This window comes from Trichechus manatus, unplaced genomic scaffold, assembly GCF_000243295.1.
Source record: "Trichechus manatus latirostris isolate Lorelei unplaced genomic scaffold, TriManLat1.0 scaffold00098, whole genome shotgun sequence".
Classification (NCBI taxonomy): Eukaryota; Metazoa; Chordata; class Mammalia; order Sirenia; family Trichechidae; genus Trichechus; species Trichechus manatus.
Window position 1 is genome coordinate 10130512 of NW_004444034.1, and position 24862 is coordinate 10155373.

The following is a 24862-nucleotide window of genomic DNA, read 5'->3' on the forward strand; positions in this document are numbered from 1 at the left end:
AGCCACACTTACACGATACAGCCAGAAGTTGAATGATGTTATTTAAAAGAAATGAAATTTATTTGCAAGTGTGGGTGGGCCATATAAACTAAAGGGAGTTATAAGTAATAAAAAATAGTATTACAATTACTATTTTTGTAATATTTGTTAAATGGTAATAGATTTGTATTCACCTATTTACTGGGAAGAATTTTTTTTTTAAAGGTTACTACTTTTGGACTGATTTGCTATTTTATACTGATAACTTACACAAGAAGAAATGGCTTTTCCCATCCTCCTATGTCTCCTGGTTAACATCAAAAGCTTTGGAGAAAAAAAGACACCTGGACTGGCACCCAGCTCAGTCACTTTCTAGCTGTGTGACCTTACCAAGACACTACTTAAGCTGTTACTCATCTAGAAAAGAATGCTAATACCTACCTCACAGGATTTTGTGAGGATCAAAGAAGTTAAGCAAATTGCACAATGCCTACCACATACTAAGTACTCAATAATTGATAGCTATTATTATTGTTGTTATTATGGTTTCATGTATATGCCCCTCTCCAATTTCAAATTATTTACTTGAAATTCCTGAAAATTTATTGCTAACTATATTACGTATAGAGAAAGTGGCTGGGACCTCGGTAGCTGTAGTAATCATGTTCTTGTGAATATTGTAGATAAACGCAGTTAGTTTTGGAAGGGAGCGGGAAGAATGCAAATCTTAGTTTTATATAATTTGCATGAAGGTGCCTATATAAGCTCAGGGCAAGGATCTTATGTTTAGTTCTGCTTAGCTAAGTTTGCCAGAGCCAAAGGACTTTACTGACTTATGCTAATTAGTCTGCCCTGCAGTACCCAAAGAGCAAACTAAAGATGTGATTTCTTCCTCGTCATTGGTGTTGGCGAGGGGCACATAGTGCAGGCTTTGGATAGTGATTACCTGGAAGGGTCTGGCCCCTAAACAGGTGGCAGAAACGTCTGTAGTCAGCCAGTAAAATATTCCCTCAGGCAATGTACGAAAGTTCCTACTAGCCTACTCTAATCAGACTGGTTTGTCCTGCCCTTTCCGGGAATGGGCTACTCTTGCAGTGAGAGAGGGTTGAGAGTAGGTAGGCGGAATGGTAAAGAACCAGGTGTACTGCAAAAACCAAATTAAAGTTGTGGGTGTGAAGGCTAGTAACCTCACTAACCTATGAGCCCTGCTTGAATGAGGGTCATTTCTTGTTTGTTTTGTGTCCTTAGTGCAGGACTCAGCATTTAATATATTTATGAATATGTGAATCTTCATAAAGACTTACTATAATGCCTTTGAGTGCTTCTTTCCCTTTCAGATTAAGATCTGACAGCAAAAGCACTGAGACTGGTGTGTGTGTGTGTGTGTGTATACACAGGAACGCTGAATCGGAATTGACGGCAACGTGTTTTTTTTTTTTTAATACATACATATATAATCATTTTGCATTCCAATATATGGTTTCAAAAAGAAATCAGCATGAGCGCTATCATGGTAGGGGAAAACAAGCCATTCTTTGGGGATAGCCACTTGTTTTATTTTTCTGAAATGTCACATGTGGGAACACTACCATTTTTAAATAATTAAGAGTGATTCCTTCAACACTTGCATTTTTCAAATAGTGGCTTTAGGAATGTATGATATATGGTGTAATGATAGGAGCTAATGCCACGTGGCAAGGAACCATGCTAAGCATTTTACCTTATTACTGAATGAAGTAAATTTTGAGGCTCCAAGGTTAAGTAACACAACCAAGGGGGTACATCTAGGGTGGGAAACGGGTAACACTTGAACCCAGGCCTGCCTGACTGTTAATCATGAGACAAAAGGTCTTCTATTAATTCAGCAAAACCTGGTCAGGCGCTCTCCTCAACCTGCAGCTGTAAGCACTTCCCACCCAGAAGTTAGGGCCTGGTTTACCAAAAAGAGCCAGTGTGTCCAACATCCCACCCTAAACAGGAACTGGAAAGAAAAAAAAGTAAAACGTGGCTATTGCGCATGCTCACACCACCCTTCCAAGTTCTTCATTCCCTGCCCCCGGACTCTACTGCAGCAACTTTGCCGGACTTTAGAACAGTTCCCGCCCACTGTGAAGTCAAACGGGCGGAAGCTGTTCCTTTCTGCGACGTGGATATCCTCTCTCCCGCGGATCTTTCCAAACTGGAAGGAGACATCACGCGCCTCTGTTTCTCCGAAATCCAAGTTGGAGTTTGCCAGTTGTCAAGATGGCCGCTGACAGTCGGTCCCGAGGAAAGGCCTTTCATAGGCCAAAGTCTCATCCTAGCCCCGCCCATTTCGTTTCGGCTAGCCGCGCCCGCCTGGCTCCTTGCTACGCATGCGCAGCGGGAGCGGGACGGAGGTGGGACGGTCCCGGGTGTTCCGTGTGCCACCGTCGCCGCCTCGGCCTTGCTGCTTCTGCCACTCCGGGGCTGCATTGCCGGCGTTAGCCGCGCGAGGGGAAGACGGGGTACGAGGAACGTGCGTGCACGGGGGTCCCCATAGTCCCAGCAGTTCCCCTCGCGCGGGGTAGGTGGCGGGGGTCAGCAGCAGGCAGGGGAGGCCCTAGGCGGCGCCATGTCGGCAGGCGGCCCATGCCCGGCGGGGGCCGGTGGAGGTTCGGGAGGCGCCTCCTGCGCGGTGGGAGTCTCCCCCGGTGGAGTATCCATGTTCCGGTGGCTAGAGGTGCTGGAGAAGGAGTTCGATAAGGCCTTCGTGGATGTGGATCTGCTCCTGGGCGAGATCGATCCGGACCAGGCGGACATCACTTATGAGGGGCGACAGAAGATGACCAGCCTGAGCTCCTGCTTTGCGCAGCTTTGCCATAAAGCCCAGACTGTGTCCCAAATCAACCACAAGCTAGAGGTGAGCAGCGGGCGCTGGCGGGGTCACATTCAAGCCTAGGCTGCCTGGTGGCGTCAGATCTCATTTAGATGCACCAGTGAAACGACCCCAGAAAACTGCCTCCTGGGGCACTTGGGCTGTGAATGTGATGGGAGCGTGCGTGTGTATGTGTGTAAAGAAAGGAGTTAGGTAAGGTGGGGGAAGAAAAAGGGGTGTAGACCGAAGTATGGGTGTCCCGGGATGCTGTCATCCACCTTCCTAGCGCAAGGAGGAAGAAACAGGAACTAATTACACCAGCTAAGACTTAAGTTCAAAGATTTTCTGTCATAAGAATGAATACCTTAGCGCACCTTTTGACATTTGAGACATTGATAAAACAGGTTTGCACATCACCAGACAGATACAGTCTTGGTTAGTTTTTTTGAACTATTCCGGATCAGCGTCTGTCGTTTCAGAGACATACTATTCTCTGCATGCATGAACTATTTAGGGGAATTTGATCAAAGCTCTTAGGAAAATTTGGTGGGATAAATACAATAGTATCATTGCCTTTCTCGGTTTACATCCACAGTTGGTCCTTAAATTACAGGCAGACAGCTCCAGAGCTCCCTGCAGTTATTCAAGTGACTTATAACGTTGAACTTTGTGTATTTTTACTTTACTGTGTTTCCCAAAGTCTGAATTTATTTTTGAGTGTGTAAAGAATGATTATTTGTTTTAGTCTGTAATCTTGGGGTAGGCATGGGTGAGTGGTGGTTTTTCCGCCCCCCAAACACAACAACAACAATGAAGCGAAAAACCCTACCACACTGTGCAGAAAATGAAATTAGGGCATTATTAAAATATTTAGAAATCATGATAGATTAATGTTATTAAATAATTACATAAAGAGCATTTTCTAATTAGGCAATTTAAATGAGAATGAATCTTTTAAAAATATATTAAAAATACGATAATCAGTGATGTGCAGAATTCTTTGAACATTAGATTTCCTAAGAAATCATCGTTGCTACTAGTTATAATACTTGAGACTACCTGTTGGATCTAAATCGATATGACTATAAGATACACATCTTCTCTTTGCTTAGTGGTCAGCATTTTTTCGCTTTTCTGTCAGTCATGATAAAAGTGATATAATCTCTGATTAACACTTGTTTGCATATCTAAGATTTTCTGCCTTTTCTCCACTGAATGGACTGTTAATTTCTTCCACCCTGTTTGAAAGAGTAAGAATGAAAGTGTTGATGTGAAGGTAATAATCACTTCTTCTAGGTAAAATGAAAATGTTTCTTGATTTCTTGATTAGTGGTAATTTCTAGAAGGTAGTTATTTTTTCAGGTAGTGAAATTGCATCTGATGGTACTTAGAAATGGTATTTTAGCTTTGAATAACAAAGAGCAAGAGTAGCTTTTGTCACATGAGAACTTTTATATCGTTTACAGCTGTAGGGATCTACTTAGGATAAACAGCTTTTTAAATGACTTGTGGAAACATTAATTAGTGATATTCTGATGTCAGGTTTAAAATCTAATTTTGGAGAAAGGATCATTCTGTGAGTAGGAGATGGTGCTCAATTTTTTTTCATCTTTAAAAGTTTTAGATGAGTATTCAAAGCTGTAATAAATTATGCATGTTCTTTTTCTCAGAAATTATAATTACATATTCTGACTTCATGTCGTGGCTTAGAGGTGGTGTTATTTCTCAAAATAAGAAATACTTGGGAATCACAATGTGAGCATGTTTTTTCAACATGTTTGAAACCCTTGATTTAAAGTCTCAGAAAATGTGGAGAGAGAGACTTACTTGATTTGTTTTTTTTATTTACTTGCTTTTTCAGTTATAATTGACTTGTCTGTCTGTAGTGTTAATCTTTCCTAATTTAGTGATTTTTTACAACTTATATGGAATCAGTTGTGTACTGCTGAGGAGAGAGGTTCAACGCCAGAATTGCCTTTCATAGTACATCTACTGTATCCATCTGCATAATTTCAGGGGTTGCTCCATATAGTGTCATCAATCCTCAGATATCTAGATTCTTAGAAAATATTTCTATAACTTTTTGCCACATTTAAGTAGTTATATTGATTTAAGTATATGGCCTTGAAGACATACTGTTTGAGGGTGCTTATCATTTGATATAACAAATGTGCACCATAGTCTAGTGGTTTTAGAAATTAATACCTCAAACCATGTTACCATAATAAAAAATTTATATATAATCAAGATACAGATACCTCCCATGTGGGTAATTTATAATACAGTTAAATAGATCTTGAGTAACCTTCCAGATTGTGCCTTCTACTGCCTAGTCATTGTGTCTTTAGGTGACATCAGGTTTAATATTAATCTAGACCCATTGCCGCTGAGTTGATTCCAACTCATGGCGACCCTATAGAACAGAGTAGAACTGCCCTATAGTGTTACCAAGGAGCAGCTGGCGTATTTGAACTGCTGATGTTTTTGATTAGCAGCTGAGCTCTTAAGCACTGAGCCACCAGGGCTCCATATTAATCTAGTAGTTAGGAAAACAATTTTGTTGTAAAAAAAAAATCATAGATTACATTTCTAAGTTAAATATGAATGACGTTCACGTGACTACTATTTTCTATAAATTGTATTTGGGAAGAAGGGTATCTATAAGGGGGAAGGGGAGGGCAGAGAATATCAGAATATTTTGAGAGGATGCTATTTCAAATTACTCACGTCTCTCTCATACTTCCTACCTGCCTGAGAACCCCAAGTATGGTGAGCCAGTTGGTAATGACTGTGCTGGAGTCACAGGGACTGATTGGGATAGTAGAAGTGGTAGTAGTAGTAGCAGTGGTAGGTTTGTGTTGGAATAGAACAGTGGTTGGAACCAGTACTTTAGAAAAACTCACCTCCCTGTATTGAAATACAGTTTTCTGCCACTTTACCCTCCTTTAAAACAATACACCTTCTATCACATCCTCCTTTCCCTTAGCAGTTGCTGAATCAGTATATCTTTTTAAAGTGATTTACTGTTCACGACCATCAGTGGAGAAACTTAACTTTGGTCTGAGCCACACTGATAATGAACTGATGACGTACTAACCTTGTACTGTTTAAATCTGCCCTCTTTTTAAACAGGCAGTGAGGTTATTTTTGCAGCACTGAACTTGAAAGTTTATGTTGATCCAGTATATATTTATTGAGTTCCATTTACGTGCCAGATGCTGTATTAGGCACTGGGGATACAATGCAGACCAAAAAACAGACATAGTCCTTGCTGTTATGGAGCTTGGATTCCACTGGGAAAATTTGTTGGTGGAATAATCCCATACTGTGAAATTACAACTTTGATGAGTGCTTTGAAGGAAAGGTACATCAAGTAATAAGAGACTATTTTAGGGGAATCAAATGAGCCTTGACCATTGAGCTAGGACATAAAGGATGAAGAACCCTGGTGGCACAATGTTTACGTACTTGACTGCTAACCAAAAGGCTGGCGGTTCAGACCCATCTAGCGGTTCTGCGGGAGAAAGACCCGCAATCTGCTCCCATAAAGATTGTTGTTGTGTGCAGGCAAGTCGATTCCTACTCATAACGACCCTATAAGATAGAGTAGAATTGCCCCATACGGTTTGCTAGGCTGTAAATCTTTATGGGAGCAGATTGCCATGTCCTTTCTCCTGTGGAGCTGCTGGTGGGTTCGAGTCGCCAACCTCTTGGTTAGCAGACCAGTGCTTTAACAATTACGCCACCAGGGCTCCTTTCTATGAAGATTATAGCCTAGAAAACTCTATGGGGCAGTTCTACTCTGTCACATGGGGTCTCTTGAGCCGGAATCAACTCAGTGGCACCTAACAACAGGAATTAATTAGACTAAGAGAAATGGGAATATTATTCAGCATTCCAGTAGAGGGAACAGGAGGTGTAAAGCGCCTGTGACAAGCAAGAGCATAGCGAAATTGAAGAACTGAAAGGTCATTGGTATATGGCTATGGAGAGAGAGGGCAAACTAAATGAGATGCTAGATATGTTTCGAGAGGTAGGCAGGGGCCATATCTACATGATTTTGTAGTCAGTATAATATATTTGCACGAAAATGGGAAACTATTGAAGTGTTTTAAACCTGATGGTAACCTCAGATATGAGGTTAAAATAGTTCACTGTGACTATTGTACAGAGAAAGTCTGGGAGAATGACAAGTGAATGCAGGGAATTAACGAGGCAAGATAATGATAGCTTGGAATCTGTTAGTGGAAAGGGAGGAAGGTGTTCAGAACAAGACAGACTTGAGTGGTAAGAATCAACACAGTCTAGGGATGGGTTGGAATGGAAGGATGAGGGAATTCAGGATGACTCCAAGGTGTCAGTCTAGTGCACCTGGCTGGCTGGCAGAATAAATGTGAGATAGTATTACTAATAATGATAATGCTAACCTTAGCGATCAGTTGATATGTGCCAACCTCTGCCCTAAGTCTTGTGCATGTATCGATTCATTTAATTCTCACAATAGTTCTGTGAGATAGGTTCAATATTGTTATTCCCATTTTACAGGGATTAAGTAAGGAGCCAAGGCTACAGAGCAAAGGAAATCAATCTCTCAACAAACACACATTTATGTCTGGTGCAGGAGGGAAGAGGTAGAAAGAAAAGCAGGCAGAGAAAGTGACTGTAGTTAGAATGGGGGATTGTGGAGCTCAACGGAGGTACTGTTTTACTTTTGTTTTTAAATAAAAAAATAAAGTTGGACTTGTTTATATGCCAGTGAAAAGCATCTAGCTGAGGGAAAAGTTGAATGTGCTAGAGAAGGATACTTTATATTAGTAAGATTTCTGAGTGAAGATGAGATCCAAAGTACAGGTAGTCAGAAAAACCAGTTACTGTTGAGTCGATTCCAACTGATGACAACTCCACGTGTGTCAGAGTAAAATTGAGCTTGTTAGGGTTTTCGGTGGCTGTGATCATGGTTAAGCGTTCGGTCAGTAGTCTGAATCCACCAGCTGCTCCTTGGAAACCTTGTGGGACAATTCTGTCTTATAGGGTCGCTATGAGTTGGAATCGATTCAACGGCAATGGGAACAGGTCTTTTGTAAGTAGATTGCAAGGCATTTCTTCCAAGTCACTTCTGGGTGAATTTGAACCACCAACCTTCCGGTTAACAGATAGAAGATAGACTGGACTTATATTGAAAGAAGGACAGCAATTGGGTTTAAAGGGAAGGGAAAGATGGTAAGAGCAGATAGTGGGAGGTTAAGGGTGTTTCGTGTGATGGTTTCTTTTTGAGTAAAGAAGATTACCTTTGATAATATGGGTGAGTCTCATCCAACCAGTGCCAGGCCTTAAGAGCAACAAAACAGGTGTCCAAAGGGAGAAGGAATTCTGCCTCAAGACTGTAACATAGATACAGGAGAAATAGGAGCCAAGGTTGACTGCTGAACGTGGGTGAGCATGAGAGCTTGAGTTATGAAAGAGTAGGGAGAGCCAGTTGGCCAGGGAAATACAACTGCCAGGCAGTGTCCAGGACCTGTTTGGAGTTAGTTATTATAATTTCATGGTGCAACCAGTCTGCCCTGTTGCATGACTTTCTTCAGCAGTAGTTACCTGTTTAGATACAGGCACAGTAATGAGAGTAATAATTGGGTTCATTCAGTGCTAATATCAAAGGACTTTGCTATATAGATGAGTGTTAATGAAATGAAAATGGTAATAAGGTGAAGAAAAGGAGATCAACTGAAGATTATGGAAGAAAAAATGACAGGATTTGATAATTAGTTACATGCAAGGTGAGGAAGAAGGAGGGTTAAATGACACCAGGTTTCTGTTTAGAAAATGTGTTGGTTGATACCTATACTGAGCTGGATAATGTCCCCCCAAAATTCATGTCCACCCAGCACCTCAGAATGTCACCTTATTTGGATATAGGACCTTTGCAGATATAATTAAAGATAAGGCTCAAGATGACATCATACTGTGTTAGAGTGGGCCCCAAATCCAATGACAACTCCCTGATAAGAAACAGAAAAGGACACAGAGAAGAAGGAGAGGTGAAGATAGAGGCAGAGATTGGAGTGGTGTGTCTACGAGCCAAGCTACACCAGGGAGTGCCAGCAACTACCATCTGGAGGGAGACACGGGATGGTTTCTGCTTTGGGGCCTCCCAAAGGAACCAACCCTGCCAACACCTTGATTTTGACTTCTGGACTCCTAAACTGTTATTTTAAGCCACTCAATTTGTGGTAATTTGTTATGGTAGCCCTGGGAAATTAATACCATACAATTTATTGAAGTAAGGAATTAGAGAAAAGGAACAGATCAGACAGGAGAGGTAATAGTTTAGGATAATTGTCCGTAGTTAAGGTCTTCTCTTTTGCAGATTCCTAACATTGTCTCCTAATTGCTTCTTACCTTCCCCCCCTTCAAATCATCCTTTTGTTAGCAAAATCATTGAAATGGATTAATTTTAGTGGTTCATACAAAAAAGACAAATTTAATTCTGTCTGTACCTTCCTATTCAACTTCCTAAAATTCAGGCTCTTTAGCATGGTGATCAGTGCCCAGGTACCTGTCTGTCCTTATCTCCTGTTGCCTGTTCTTAGCTGTTTTTGCTTCAATAAAACTGCTCTATTTATAGTTCTCCAAATAGGTTTTGCTGTTTAATGGCATCTCTACTTTGGAATAGGCTTTTGTGTGTAATGCACACACACTGTCCTCTTTGTCTGCAGTATCAAATGCCCACTCATCTTTCAAGACTTCACTTACATCACCTTCTTGGTGAAGACATCAGTCCCCCCACTCTTCCCTTTGCCCTCTATAGGCTGAGGCTACCATAACGCCTTCAACTCACTTATACAATTAGACTTGTTACATTGTACTGTAATTAGTGGTTGCCACATCTTTCTATCTCTGCAGTGTAAGCTCTTTGAGGGTCAAAATTATCTCTTAGGTCAAATACTTTGTGCTGTCAAATGCTTTCTTAAAAGCCAACCTTAGAGGGTAGCATTATCTCTTCGTGAGCTCGTTTTTTCTAGGAGTTTTTTTTGTTTGTTTTGTTTTTCTTTTCAGTGCTCACAAACAACATTGAGTGTAAATTCTTTGGAGTATAGCTGTCAGGCTGGTTGATATATAAATTTCAGGGTTGATGTTTGCTCCCTTTTTAAAAATGAAAATTTGGAACCCATACGTTAAACATTAGCCTTTCTGACCTACTTGCATCCCTACAAGGAGCCCTGGTGGCACAGTGGTTAAAGCACTTGGCTGCTAACTGAAAGGTTGGAGGTTCAGAAGAATGATGTGGCAGTCTGCTTCTATAAAGATTTATAGCCTTGGATACCCTATGGGGCAGTTCTACTCTGTCCTATAGGGTCATGATGGCAGTAGGTTTGGTTTCGTTTTGATTTTTCATCCCTACTTCACCTTCGAGGGGTTTTCATATCTCAAACCTTTCCCTTTACTTTTTCCCTTTTCTCACTCTACATGTTAGTAGGTTGCTGTTCAACACTTAGGTAAACTCCTTTCTAACTGCCCCCCTTCACTTCTTTTTTAATTGGTTCATCACCCATGCCTCCATTAGAATGTTTACCACACTCTGCAATAAATTGGAAATGTGTTTTTATCTCTGTCCTCTCTACATGTCTGTCAGCTTCTTACAGGCAGAATCCATGTCTTACTCAAGTTTTTGTCCCTAGATCCTGGTACACAATGTACAATCAGTAATTGCTTATTTAAATGAATAAATGATTCAAAATATCTCCAGTGTTCTGCCATGAATCCTCAAAGATCACCAACAATTGATCTGTAATAAAAGCGTCATGAGAGTTTGGATGGTGTCTATCTTGTTAGCTCTGTATCCACAGTGCCTGCCACAGGATGGAATGACTTAACGTTTTGGGTTTATTTATTTCCCTAAATATGATCGGTGAGTTGATATTTCATGGTATTCCATTTTAAGAAAAACTTGAAACTGTGTTTAAAAATAACTTTTAAACATCATTGTATAAGAGTACTGAGTGTGGGTTTAATATATTTGTGACATTCCTAAAAGATTGGGTAGATTTATTCTCTTTCCTACCCCACTTCCAGTTTGATCACACAGCAATGGAGTTCTTTGACATTACAACAGAAACATTTTGTATTGTTTATATCTGCTAGTTTCCATTTCAAGCCCCCCAGCTCTAGTTCAGTCACCATGATCTCTCATATTACACACAGCTGCCTTTTTAAAAACATAACTTTAATCATGATATTCTGCTTAAAATTCCTCACTTGCACTTTGAATAAAGTTTAAACTCTTTATTATGGCCCACAAAGCTCTGCATGATCTGATCCCTGGATATGCTACTGTTCTTTCTCTTTACTCTGATATGCCCTCTTCTCAGAAACTAAAAGTGAATCTCAAACTCTTTTGGTCTCCCGACCACCTTCCAGTCTTAAAAATTATTTAGGACCCCAAAGAGCTTTTTCATGTAGGTTATATCTATTGATATTTACTAAATTTGAAATCAAAATTCAGAAAATTTAAAATACTATGTTATTCCATATTAATACAAATAACAGTTTTTCAAATGAAAAAACAACTATTTTCCAAAGTGGAAAAAAAATTTAGTGAGAAGAGTAGCATTGTTTTACATTTAAAAACTCTTGATTGTCTGATAATAGAATACAGATGGATTCTTACATCTGCTGCCTTCAATCTGTTGTGATAAGTTGTTTTGGTTAAAGTATATGAAGAAATATGACTTAGCAGAGACATCTAGGTGGTTCATGGAGGAGTATTTTAATAGCCTTTTCAGATAATTGTTGATACTCTTCCTTGATAGTAAAAATTGTCAAGTGGTAGTTTCTTAAAGGTTAGTTGCAATGTGGAATCTGAAACTATTACCGGTGAACTTTTCGTACACGGTTACATTGAAACACATTGATCTCTATAGCACTTTGAATGGGTTTTTTATCCAGGCATGATTTTATAACATCATCCATTTTGAAAATAATAGTTCATGAAGTTATACAGATCTTCCAAATGTTGATACCTTATTATACAGTATCAAAAAATTACATTTGTTTGTGTTACCAATCTCATTAGAAAAGTATTTAAGTCTTGGGAAGCTCTCAAGCTCATGGTGATGGATTCAAGTTTTCTAAAATTCTAATTTCCACTTGAAAGATCAAATTTTTATTATTGACAAGAAATATTATCTGTTGATTTCATTGAAGAAACAGGTTTACTTTGCTCCTTTTCAAGAACATGTCTGAACAGGTAGAAGTATCTATAGATATGTGTAAAATGTAGGTGCAGGCACACAGCTTCATTGAAGACACAATTATGTATACTCCTCAGACATAACCAAAGACCTTCCAAGGTTGGTTTTCTGGGTTTGAAGGCTTAGGACCATAGTCTCATGGGACAACTCAGTGAGTTTGTGTAACATAGTTCACAGAAGTCATGATCTGCATCCTAATGAAGTGAGTAGCATCTGGGTCTTAAAAGCTTGCGAGTGACCATCTGAGACACACTGTCAGTCTCTGTTCAAGAAGAGCAAAACAGTAAGAAGGTAACCAAAAGCTCAGAGAAGAAACAAGTCTGCATGAGCCACAACCTCATCTGCCCTGAGACTTGAAGAACTAGATGGTGATGGTGCCTGGCCACCACTGACCGTTCTGACCAGGGTCACAGTAGTTAGTCCCAGATAGAATGGGAGAAAAATGTGGAGCAGAACTCAAATCCTAACAGTAGAGAACAGATGATGCCCTGAGACACTCTTTAAACCTAGAACTGAGCTTATCCCCTGAGATCAGCTTTTAGTGAAATAGCAGAGTGGCACACAAAATAAAGGATAATACTTGTAAGATCAGCTCCCTGTCAGCTCCCTGCTTAAAAACCATCAGTATGAGACCAAAAGGTCAACAATTACTCAGAAGCAAAGATGAGAAGATAAGGGGCAGGGAAACTAGAGTACTGGAAAGGGAACAGACCACACAGAGAATATTGACATATTGTGATAAATGTAACTAGTGGCACTGAACAATTTGTATGGAAATTGTCAAATGGGAGCTGCCTTAGTTATCTAGTGCTGCTATAACAGAAATAGCACAAGTGGGTGGTTTTAACAAACAAATTTATTCTCTCACAGTGTGAGAGGCTAGAAGTCCGAATTCAGGGTGTCGCTGCCAGGGGAAGGCTTTCTCTCTCTGTCGGCTCTGGAGGAAGGTCGTCTTCATCAGTCTTCCCCTGGGTCTAAGAGCTTCTCAGCACAGGGATTCTGCATTCAAAGGACATGCTCCACTCCTGGCTCTTCTTGCTTGGTGGTAAGGAGGTCCCTTTCCTCTCTGCTCACTTCTCTCTTTTATATCTCGAAAGAGATTCACTCAAGATATAACCTAATCCTGTAGATTGTTCCTTGCCTCATTGACATAACTGCCTCTAATCCTACCTCATTAACATCATAGAGGTTAGGATTTACAACACATAGGATAATGACATCAGATCACAGAATGGTGGACAACCAGACAATACTGGGAATCATGGCCTAGCCAAGTTGACACACATTTTTGGGGGACACATTTCAGTCCATAACAGGAACCCAATTTACTGCGTAAACTCACCGAAAACTCAATAAATATTATGTTAAAAAAAAAAAAAAAGAACACGTCTGCCAAATATCTTTATCTGAATAACCATGGTTTGTCCTTCTTTCAAGTAAAAATGGTGTTCATGAAAAAAATGTTTATCTTATAACTCAAAGCAGTTTCATAAATTCTTTTCCTTGAAATAGCGTAACTTTGTATACAGCAGGAGTGCTTTATGCATACTTTCCATTTTGTCACACAGAATACTAAAAGGACATGTATTCAAGGGTTGAAATTTTAAGCAACTCTTAATTTTTACTACTTCATCAAGGACATTCTTAAATGACTTTTTCTTTTTTTTTGAAACTGCAAGCACATGGCAGTGAAGAATATACAGTGACTACTGGTATAGTTTGAGGCCAGTGCATTGACTTGTACTTTGGTGCCCGCAGTTTTACTCACCATTGCTTTTGCACCTTCAGTGTAAATGTCAACACAATGAAAAAGGCAAATACAATTATTCTGAAAATAGTTTCGACCTTGTGGATTATATTAAAAGGTCCATCAGACCTTTGAGAACTGCTGCTCTAATAGTAACTGAAACTCTTCTAGAAGGATAGCCATACACTCTGTCTTAGTTATCTAGTGCTGCTATAACAGAAATACCACAAGTGCATGTCTTTAACAAAGAGATTTATTCTCTCTCAATCTAGGAGGCTAGAAGTCCAAATTCAGGGTGCCAACTCCAGGGGAAGGCTTTCTCTCTCTGTCAGTTCTAGAGGAAGGTCCTTGTCATCAGTCTTCGCTTGGTCTAGTAGCTTCTCCATGCAGGAACCTTAGGTCCAAAGGACGCACTCTGCTCCTGGCACTGCTTTCTTGGTGGTATGAGGTCTCCATGTCTCTCCATTCGCTTCTCTCTTTTATATCTCTAAAGAGATTGGCTCAAGACACAATCTAATCTTGTAGATTTAGTCCTGCCTCATTAAGATAACTGCCACTAATCTCATCTAATCAACATCTTGTTGTTGTTAGGTGCCATCGAGTTGATTCCAACTCACAGCGACCCTATGCACCACAGAACGAAACACTGCCAGGTCCTGTGCCATGCTCACAATCGTTGTTATGCTCGAGCCCATTGTTGCAGCCACTGTGTCAGTCCATCTTGGTGAGAGGGTCTTCCTCTTTTTTGCTGACCATGTACTTTACCAAGCATGATGTCCTTCTCCAGGGACTGATCCCTCCTGACAGCATGTCCAAAGTATGTTGGCCATACTGGTTGTACTTCTTCCAAGACAGATTTGTTCGTTCTTTTGGCAGTTCATGGTATATTCAATATTGTTGGCCAGCACCACAATTCAAAGGCATCAGTTCTTTGGTCTTCCTTATTCATTGTCCAGCTTTCACATGCATATGAGGTGATTGAAAACACCATGGCTTGGGTCAGGTGCACCTTAGTCTTCAAGGTGACATCTTTGCTTTTCAACACTTTAAAGAGGTCTTTTGTAGCAGATTTGCCCAATGCAGTGGGTCATTTGATTTCTTGACTTCTGCTTACATGGGTGTTGATTGTGGATCCAAGTAAAATGAAATCCTTGACAACTTTAATCTTTTCTCTGTTTATCACAATGTTGCTTATTGGTCCAGTTGTGAGGGTTTTTGTTTTCTTTGTGTTGAGGCGTAATCCATACTGAAGGCTGTAGTCTTTGATCTTCATCAGTAAGTGGCTTCAAGTCCTCTTCACTTTCAGCAAGCAAGGTGTGTCATCTGCATAATGCAGGTTGTTAATGAGTCTTCCTCCAATCCTGATGCGCTGTTCTTCTTCATATAGTCCACCTTCTCGAATTATTTGCTCAGCATAGAGATTGAATAGGTATGGTGAAAGGATGCAACCCTGACGCACACCTTTCCTGACTTTAAACCATGCAGTATCCCCTTGTTCTGTCCAAACAACTGCCTCTTGATCTATGTACAGGTTCCTCATCAGCACAATTAAGTGTTCTGGAATTCCCATTCTTGGCAATGTTATCCATAATTTGTTATGATCCACACAGTTGAATGCCTTTGCATAGTCAATAAAATACAGGTAAACATCTTTCCTGTATACTCTGCTTTCAGCCAGGATCCATCCTACCTCAGCAGTGATATCCCTGGTTTCACATCCTCTTCTGAATCGGGCCTGAATTTCTGGCAGTTCCCTGTTGACATACTGCTGCAGCCACTTTTGAATGATCTTCAGCAAAATTTTACTTGTGTGTGATATTAATGATATTGTTCGATAGTTTTCACATTCGCTTGGATCACCTTTCTTGGTAATAGGCATAAATATGGATCTCTTCCAGTTAGTTGGCCAGGTAGCTGTCTTCCAAATTTCTTGGCATAGATAACTGAGCGCTTCCAGTACTGCTTCTGTTTGTTGAAACATCTCAGTTGGTATTCTGTCAGTTCATGGAGCCTTGTTTTTTGCCAGTGCCTTTAGTGGAGCTTGGACTTCTTCCTTCAGTACCATCAGTTCCTGATCATATGCCACCTCTTGAAATGGTTGAACGTCAACCAGTTCTTCTTGATATAATGACTGTGTATTCCTTCCATCTTCTTTTGATGCTTCCTGCATTGTTTAATATTTTCCCCATAGAATCCGTCACTATTGCAACTAGAGGCTTGAATTTTTTCTTTCAGTTCTTTGAGCTCGAGAAATGCCGAGCACGTTCTTCCCCTTTGGTTTTCAATCTCCAGCTCTTTGCACATGTCATTATAATACTTTACTTTGTATTCTCGAGCTGCCCTTTGAAATCTTCTGTTCAATTCTTTTACTTCATCATTTCTTCCTTTTGCTTTAGCTACATCAACATCATAAAGATAGCATTTACAACACATAGGAAAATCACATCATTTGCCAAAAGGGTGGATAGTCACACAATACTGGGAATCATGGCCTAGCCAGATTGATATACATATTTTTGGGGGACACAATTCAATCCATGACACACCCTTACCCCACTAATTCTTTTCTTTCAAACAGTTTATTACAGTTTGTAATTATATATTTTACTAGCTTTGTACCTTGGACAAGCTCCCTAACCTCTTCTGCTTCAGTTTCCTTATCTGTACTACAAGTACATCTCTTAGAGGGTTGTTGTGAGGATTAAGAGAATTAAAATATGAATATGTGTATAAAAAGTGTGTGGCACACACTTAATGCTACTGTTACATGTCATTTGTTTTCTTTATGGACTGCCTCATGCAGCAGGCCACTATAAGCTTTACCAGGGCAGGATCCACATTTGTTTTGTTCATCATTATATCCCCAGAACCTAATTCAGTGCTTGGCATAGAGTTGGTGCTCAATAAATACTTGTTGAATGAAGAAGAAGAGCCAGGAGTAGAGCATGTCCTTTGGACCAGGGTCCCTGTGCTGAGAACCTCCTAGACCCAGGAGACAGAGAGCTGTAATATTGGAGAAAGCTCAAGACGGTGAGAAGTGGTGGCAAGCTCAGCAGAGAAACGGGCAGCAACAGAATCAGGAGACTGGCACGAGATGTCATGTGATGTGAGTTTCCCAGCCAGCGGAGCGAGGCGACTACAATGGGCATATCAACCCATGAAGCAAGAGAGCTGAGTACCTCCAGGCAAGAGGCTTGCTGGCCGAGTGGGGTGCCTCCGGGCACTTATCGGCAGAGCTAAAAGAGCTTTGTAACACTTACGCAAGCAAGGCACAGGCGAGGCTGAGGGCTGAGGGCCAAGGAGAGCCTGTCCTCAGGGCCGAGAGGACCCTGTCCTCGGGGGGCCAAGAGGAGCCTGTTCTCTGGAGGCCAAGCAAGAGGACCCCACATGGGTTCCAGTGGGAACCGGTGGCAGAGGTCTGCCTGCGGGCGTGGCTGGATAAGAAGCTTTCCTGATCAAAGAACTGTATTCTGAGTTGGACCTCTTACTTCCCTAATAAGCCCCATAACTGTGAATATGGTCTATGAGTTTTGTGTGGCCATTGCAACAAGTTATTGAAGCCAACAGAGAAGTAGAGAGTGCCATGGGAAGGACGGCTGGTGTTATGGATTGAACTGTGTCCCCCAAAAATATCTGTCAGCTTTGCTAGGCTGTGATTCCCAGTATCATGTGATTGTCCACCATTTTGTCATCTGATATGATTTTCCTATGTGTTGTAAATCGTATCTGTGATGTTAATGAGATGGATTAGTGGCAGTTACATTGATAAGATCTACAAGATTATATTGTGTCTTAAGCCAATCTGTTTTGAGATATAAAAGAGAAAAGGGACAGAGACATGGGGACCTCATACCACCAAGAAACAAGAGCCAGGAGAATAGTGTGTCCTTTGGACCTGGGGTCCCTGAGCTGAGAAGCTCCTCGACCAGGGGAAGATTGATGACAAGGACCTTCCTCCAGAGCTGACAGAGAAAGCAAGCCTTCCCTTGGAGCTGACGCTCTGAATTTGGACTCCTAGCCTACTAGACGATGAGAGAATAAATTTCTCTTTGTTAAAGCCATCCACTTGTGTTATTCCTGTTATAGCAGCACTAGATAACTAAGACAGCTGGTGTCAGTCTTGGTAAAAAGGTTGGAGAGAGGAGGTATGTTTGCCGTCTACCTCGTGGGAATTAGCCTTGGGCTGGTGCTAATGGTGATTCTCCTTCCTTGTGAAGTTAGAGGAGGTCAGATGCTGCCACCATGCCATTTTCCCAGACTGCCAGAACAATTTGGGGAAGAATAATGACAGATGAGGTTAGTGGTCATTATGGTTGGATAGAGAAAATTGAATAGGTGGTGTTTTCTCATAGAACTTTCACAAGCCAAATGAGCAGACTGTTTCAAGAGTTGACTTAGAGTAAGTACGAACATTATTTTCTATCTTGAGAGATGCCAGAGATTTTCAGATTTTGCCTCTGAGTATATTTATTCTCTGTTTGGCCACAGTCTTAAGTTTTAGAAAGGGGCACATTGGCCTTGTGCAGTCTTGGATATCGTGAGCAGTGCTAAAGACCTCAGGCATAGGGAAAATAGAAGAAGATTCTTTTAAAATGAGTGCGTTAAGTTAAATGATTTTTAAGACTTTGTTGTGATATTTTGAAGGCAGCGAAGAAACGGAAGAGGATAGTAAAAACGCTTTCATTATAGTTACATTATCCCTGTTATAGGAGAAAAGATCATGTGAAGAATGGTTTTGCCCCTCCTGTCTGTCGGGTAGTTTAGGAAGCCTTGTATAAGAATCTCTATGATACATTCTTTTAAAAGTTTGGTTCCAGGAAAAAAGACAGACTTGCAAAATAGAAGGGCATTGCTTCCTTTTATAAGACAAGGAGAATTATATAACAGTTAACATTCTCCTACTAATAGGAACCTCAGTATTAAATTTAATACTCAATAAACTGTAATAGGTCAGTATTTTTTATAATGATATCCTGTCATCTCTGTATGGTTTCTATTTTTTAACATTTGTTTTATTGACCATTTGAGCTTTAAAGCCTTTTGGGAAGTAGGTGGGTATAGATGATAAATTTTAGATATTGGCATTAAATGATATGACTGCTAGAGATTTTAATTCCAACCTGTACTTTTCATCTTAAATTGCATATTCAAACAGAAAGACTAGACAGATGTTTAAAAGTGTGATAGTTTCTCTTTAGTGAAGTGATTACCTTTTGTACACATACTTTATAAAAGGTGTAGGAGCATTTGTAAGTGATATTGACATCTTTTTTAGTAGCTTTCTATGTTGTGGTTCATTACAGTTACACTGCTATTTGGAATCACTTATTTTCTTTGCATTCCTAAATGGCTTGGGCAATGTGTGCTTGTGTGTGCAAGTGTGACTGTGCCGTGCAAGTGTGACTGTGCCCTGCATATGTTCCTGCTCACATGCCTGCATGTGTGTCTGTGTGTGTTCGTGCCTGTGTAGGTACATGAGTTCGGTGCTTGTGCACGTCTGTGTGTGTTTTGGGTGGTTGGTAGTATTTGTGTTTGGAATCTCTTGCTTCAAGCATGGTCTGCTTCTGAAATTTAGAGCTCATGGACTGCTTCCTTACCATTTGTTTCTATTTCTTGCCACAATTACAAAGTATGTTAGGAGATCTGAGTTTTAATCCCATCCAGTTTACAAAATTACAAAATTTGGGGATATTCACATGATCTTTTTCTGTAATAGACTTTTTTTTACAGCAGTTTTAGGTTTACAGAAAAATTGTGCAGAAAGTGCACAGAGTTCCCGTTTACACCTCCCTCCTACTTACACATTGCACAAAAACCTTTTTGAGCCTCAATTTTTTATGTGCAAATAAGATGTTTTATTGTATTTTTTTAGGTTCTTGGTGCAGACCTAAAATTTTATTAAAAGAGCTGCATGGCATGATGAAACTAATGGGTCCAAGTTCCCTGTTACGAAACTTAATGCCCTCTAATTTCTTGCCTTAGTTTGATCCTCACCCAAAAATAAGAGGTTTTTGAGGAATGCGTAAAGTAAAGTAATTGGCATTTTTGTCCACAAAATAATGAAAGAAAGAAAAACTAGCTTACATCTAGAAACAACAAAAACATTGCAGCTGCTGTGTATTTTTGGAAGATTACATAGGCAGAGGATTAAGGTCGTCTAGACAAAGTGGAATAATAGGAAATTCTGAATTAAAAAATTAATTTTTGTGCCACAGAGTAAAAATCCAGTAGTTAGGAATTATATTAGAATGGAATTACCTTGGTGCAGAAGTTTGAATGTTTTGAAGAGTATGAGATGAGAAATAGAATAGTAAAGACTACATTAAATATTTTTTTTTAAATGGTGTTGATAATCCTATAATGTTATTTGGGTAAACTGCTTCTCTGTTTCTCTTTTCCATTCTTGGGGTATGTCATTCCTACTTTGTCCATTATGCCCAGAATTTTTATCTTATCTCCTAACTTGATTCCAGCTGATACTAGTGGTCCGGGGACCACGCTTGGGCAATCACTGCTTTAGACTATTGTCACCTAGTTGATTTAATGGTTTGGGTGAAGTGAAGGCCATGGTCTTAAGGCCCAGAGACCCTCCTAAAATGAGATAGTTTTATCCTTAATGAGTTCTAGGGAAAGAATGTCTTGGTGGCCGATTTTGTTTTATTTTTCTGTAAATGAAATGTGTATGATAATATAGTTCCTATAAATATTATAACAAAAGTTCATGATAAAATGTAGAAAAATGAAAAAGTGTATACCAAATAAAATCTATATGTAATAGAGTCTCATTTTGTATTTCTTAACATTTTTTGGATATTACTTAAAAACTTAGGTTTGAAGGTTGAAATCAGCTGTTTTGTTTTAGCTTTCACTCTTAAGTAGTTATATAGTATGACCTGGGTAAGACAGTGAAGTGGAAGTGCCCAGACTTTTTTTTTATGGTTTTGAGTCTGTACTTACTAGCTGTATGGTCTTGTGCAAATTCCTTAAGCTCTGATTTCCAGTTTCCTTAATTATTAAAAAAGAAGTTGGAGGGGTTATGATAAGAATTAAAGATAACATATGGAGCATGTATGCCTGCCATTTGGTAGGTAGATGCTTGCTCTGGGTAGCTGTGAGTATTGGTAGAAAGTTAAGCATATGTACTGTAGCTATGTGTGTGTGTTGTGTGCCATCAAGTGAATTCTGACTCAGCAACCCTGTATGACAGAGTGGATTCCCTAGGCTGTAATCTTTATGGGAGCAGATTGCCAGGTCTTTTCTCCTGCGAAGCAGCTGGTAGGTTTGAACCACTAACCTCTCAGTTAGCAGCTGAGCTCTTAAACATTGTGCCACCAGGGCTCCTTACTGTACCTATAAAAATCCTGTTGCCATCTAGTCAATTCTGACTCATAGTAACCCTATAGGGTAAAACAGAACTGCCTCATAGGGTTTCCAAGGAGTGGCTGGTGAATTCGAACTGCTAACCTTCTGGTTAGCAGCCACTTTCTTAACCACTTCACCACCAGGGCTTCACTGTAGCTCTACCAAAACAAAACAAAAAAACCAAACCCATTGCCATAGAGTCAATTCCGACTCATAGCGACCCTATAGGACAGAGTAGACCTGCTCCATACAGTTTCCAAGGAGTGACTGGTGGACTTAAACTGCCCACCTTTTAGTTAGCAGCCGAGCTGTTAACCACTATGCCACTGTAGCTGTAGTAACCAGTTTTTCCTTATGCCTGCCTGCTTGATAATACTTCTACTACCTTGCTTCTGGAATCAGTCAAGTGTTCTGCCACTGACTAGTGGGTGACCCTAGAAATAAAAGCAGCCTCTTTGGTCCTTGGTTTCATTATCCATGTATTAATTACCATAGTTATAGTATCTGTGTTCTCTAAGATCCTTTTTAGTTCTAAAACCCTGGGTATTAGAAGGGTAGGCATTTAAAAAACAGAAATCTCTAATTTGACATAGAATTTACCAATGACAGATTTCTGAGCAGCAAAAATTGCTTACATCATAGATCAATAGAGAGTAAGTTAAATATTACTCAATTTATACTAAATTTGAAAGACTTGTTTTGTTCCAAAAAAATAAAATTGGGTTTTGAATTTTGATATCTGTATCCTCTCTTTCTAAAGAATTATTTTTCAAAGTTGAGCAACCTCTTGAGAAATTATATTTGATATAGTGAAGAGTTCATGTTTATAATAGATCACTTTTAAAAGATCTGCACTATAAGGTAAAAAGTACTTTACCCAAATAATTTCGTCTTTGTCCTTGATTCCTGGGAGGTAACCTCTAAACCCCTGTAATTTCCAGAGTGATTGGGTGTCTTTGTTATCCATGGAGGACTTCAGACCGCACCTGATAGTTTCTGCTAACAAGACTCAGAATGTGGGGCTCAGTAAGAAGGGGGCCTGGAGATTGAGTTCAGCCACATGGGCAATAAGTCAATCAGTCTGCTTATCTAATTAGACCCCTGTTCATAAGTAGAGTGCTTTCCTGAGTTCTGTCATTCTAGCGAATTATCAACCCTGATGGAGTAGAGGAAACCCCCAGGTTTGTAGCTGACAGGTCAGAAATGCAGAAGTCCTAGGGACCCATGAGCTTGCAGCTGGTGTCTTGAAGGGGTAGTGGGAACCCCTGAATTTGAGCCAGTTGGTCTTAAGTGTGAGTGTCCTGGGGGCTACAAAGCTTGTTACAGATTAAATTGCCGAATTTAAACTATTTCTGGGTATGTTGACTTTAGCATAAGCTACATAGTAATCAAAAAGACTGTGCATATTATGTAATCATTTATTTCCCTTTTGCATTTATTTTGTTTCAATGACCATAAAACCCTCTAGGTGGTTTTTGTTTTTGCCAGGGAATTTCTAGAACAGGCTTATTTGGACTCTAAAGGAGCAATCTTCAAGGTGTACTGAACATCTTCTAGTGATAGGTGATTTAAAATGTTATTTTTCTTGGTAGACAATTTGTTAAATGAATAAAAGTCTGTAAGACATGTTTACCGTACGGGTAAGTTTTTTCTCTTCCTCCCCCTTATGTGTTTTGGTTAAGAGGATTTGTGAAAGGTATATAAGAATTTGCTTATATACTGTTGTAGAAAGCAATGGAAATAAAGTTCTGTTGTATTTAATCTCTTGTATTTAAATTTATTATATTTAAAGAACAGCTTCAACTACCTATTATTTCTTCTAGCATTTAAATTTTAAAGCTTCAGATTCGTAATAAAAGGCCTGGACCTGCACTGTCCAGTACAGTAGCCACTAGCCCCCTATGGCTATTGAGTACTTGCAATGTGGCTGTCCAAATTGAGAATGTACTGTCTGTGTAAAATACACAATAGATTTTGAAGACTTAGCATGAAGAAAAGAATATAATATCCCATTAATAATTGTTTTATACTGATTATACGTTTAAATGATAATTTGGATGTATTGGGCTAAATATAATGTTATTAATTTCACCTGCTTTATTTTACTTTTTAAATGTAACTACTAGAATATTTAAAATCGCATATGTAAATGGTACTATGTTTCTGTTGGACAGCGCTGAGTTAGAATATCACAGCCTTCCTGTTACAGTGAAAACATGTGAGCTGAGGACTTCTGGTTTGAGGAAAGTCATGATAAAGGCATACTTTTTAATTTAAAAAAATGTATTTTTGTAAAAGCAGGTAGAGCACTTAAAATCACCAAAAAGAAGACTTAATGACAGCTTCTTCAGTAAAAGTAGATGAGGTATTCTCATAAACTCCAAAATGTGGGTAGGTGTTGTAGCAGGAAGGAGCCCTCATGGTGCAGTGGTTAAGCACTAGGCTGCTAACCGAAAGGTTAAAGGTTCAAAACCACCAGCTACTCCTTCAGAGAAAGATGTGGCCGTCTGCCTCCATAAAGATTACAGCCTTGGAAACCCAGTGGGGCAGTTCTACTCTGTCCTATAGGGTTGCTATGAGTAAGAATCAACCCAATGGCAATGGGTTTTTTAAATGGGTATAGCAGGACCCACGTAAATCTCATGTGGAAGAGCAACTGCATGGTAGAAGTTACAGAAAAAGGAGCCAAGAAACACAGAAATCACCAACAAATCTCCAAAAGAGAGGATATCACTTTGAGTGGGAAATTTGAGCAAGCAAATTTGAGAACAACTGGCAAAACTGCCTCCAGGTTGTGGATGAATGAAAAACAGACCATGGTGGCACACTAAAATGCTGCAAGAAGATTAGAGAGTACTGGGGTGTACTTTGAGAATCTCAGAAATTTCCAACAAAAACTCCTTTATAAAAGGATAGAGGCCAATTTTGAAGAAACATTGCTAAAAGTAGAATCTAATTGAGCAGGACAGAAACAGAAAGTTTGAAGGGAAGAGAAAGTTTGTATTCAAGATAGAGGGGGAAACATAGGTAGATTTTAAAACTGGTTATGGCTACACAAAGAGGCTATGGTTTTAGTTTACTTTAAGGCCAGAGGAGGGAGCCCTCAAGCCATGAAGCTAGGAAAGCTACCCAGGCTCACATCCTCCTCCTCCAGGGAGGCTTTCTTCTAAATGTACATGAAAGCCCCTATCATTTAAACATTAGTAACGTTAAAGGATTACATTTGAACCTTGTAAAAATGTACTGCAACAAATAAGATAAAAATTAATAAAATAACAAATATGAAAGCATATCAGGAAAATATGGCCACAAAGCACATGAAAACTCTAAACTATGTTGTAAAATAAAATAAATTAATAATATTATTCAACTGTGAATAAAACAGCATAAGAAATAAAATCAAAAGAATGCTTGTAGAGCTCTGGAAAAAATTAGAAAAAATTATTTCAGAATAAAAACTAAACTAGAAGAGTACAAAAAATAGTACTGTAAGTAAAGCAAGAAAAAGAAAGGATATAAATAACAAAAATAAAAGATTTGAGAGAAAATTATAAATTTAAAAGGAAAAGAGTAATTAATATTAGTATAATTTGAGTTCCTGTAGAAGCATCACAAAATTTTCCTGAAATAACAGCAGATTAATCTGCATATTGAGAGAGAACACATGGACCTGGAATGATTAATACCAAA

General features: G+C 39.5%; 1 protein-coding gene across 6 annotated transcripts in view; it reads left to right on the forward strand.

The window, feature by feature from the left end:
- Window positions 1-2355: 2355 nt before the first annotated feature.
- GOPC (golgi associated PDZ and coiled-coil motif containing) overlaps window positions 2356-24862 on the forward strand; it is a 51694-nt gene continuing 29187 nt past the window's right edge. For 3 of the 6 annotated variants that reach the window (XM_004382745.3, XM_023737194.1, XM_023737193.1), the window contains exon 1: window positions 2359-2860. In XM_004382745.3, the coding sequence (XP_004382802.1) occupies window positions 2573-2860 (288 nt within the window). In that variant the 5' untranslated portion in view covers window positions 2359-2572. Of the gene's footprint in view, window positions 2861-24862 lie in introns of all 6 variants that reach the window. The other 3 variants (XM_012557384.2, XM_023737191.1, XM_004382744.2) reach the window with 3 other exon arrangements.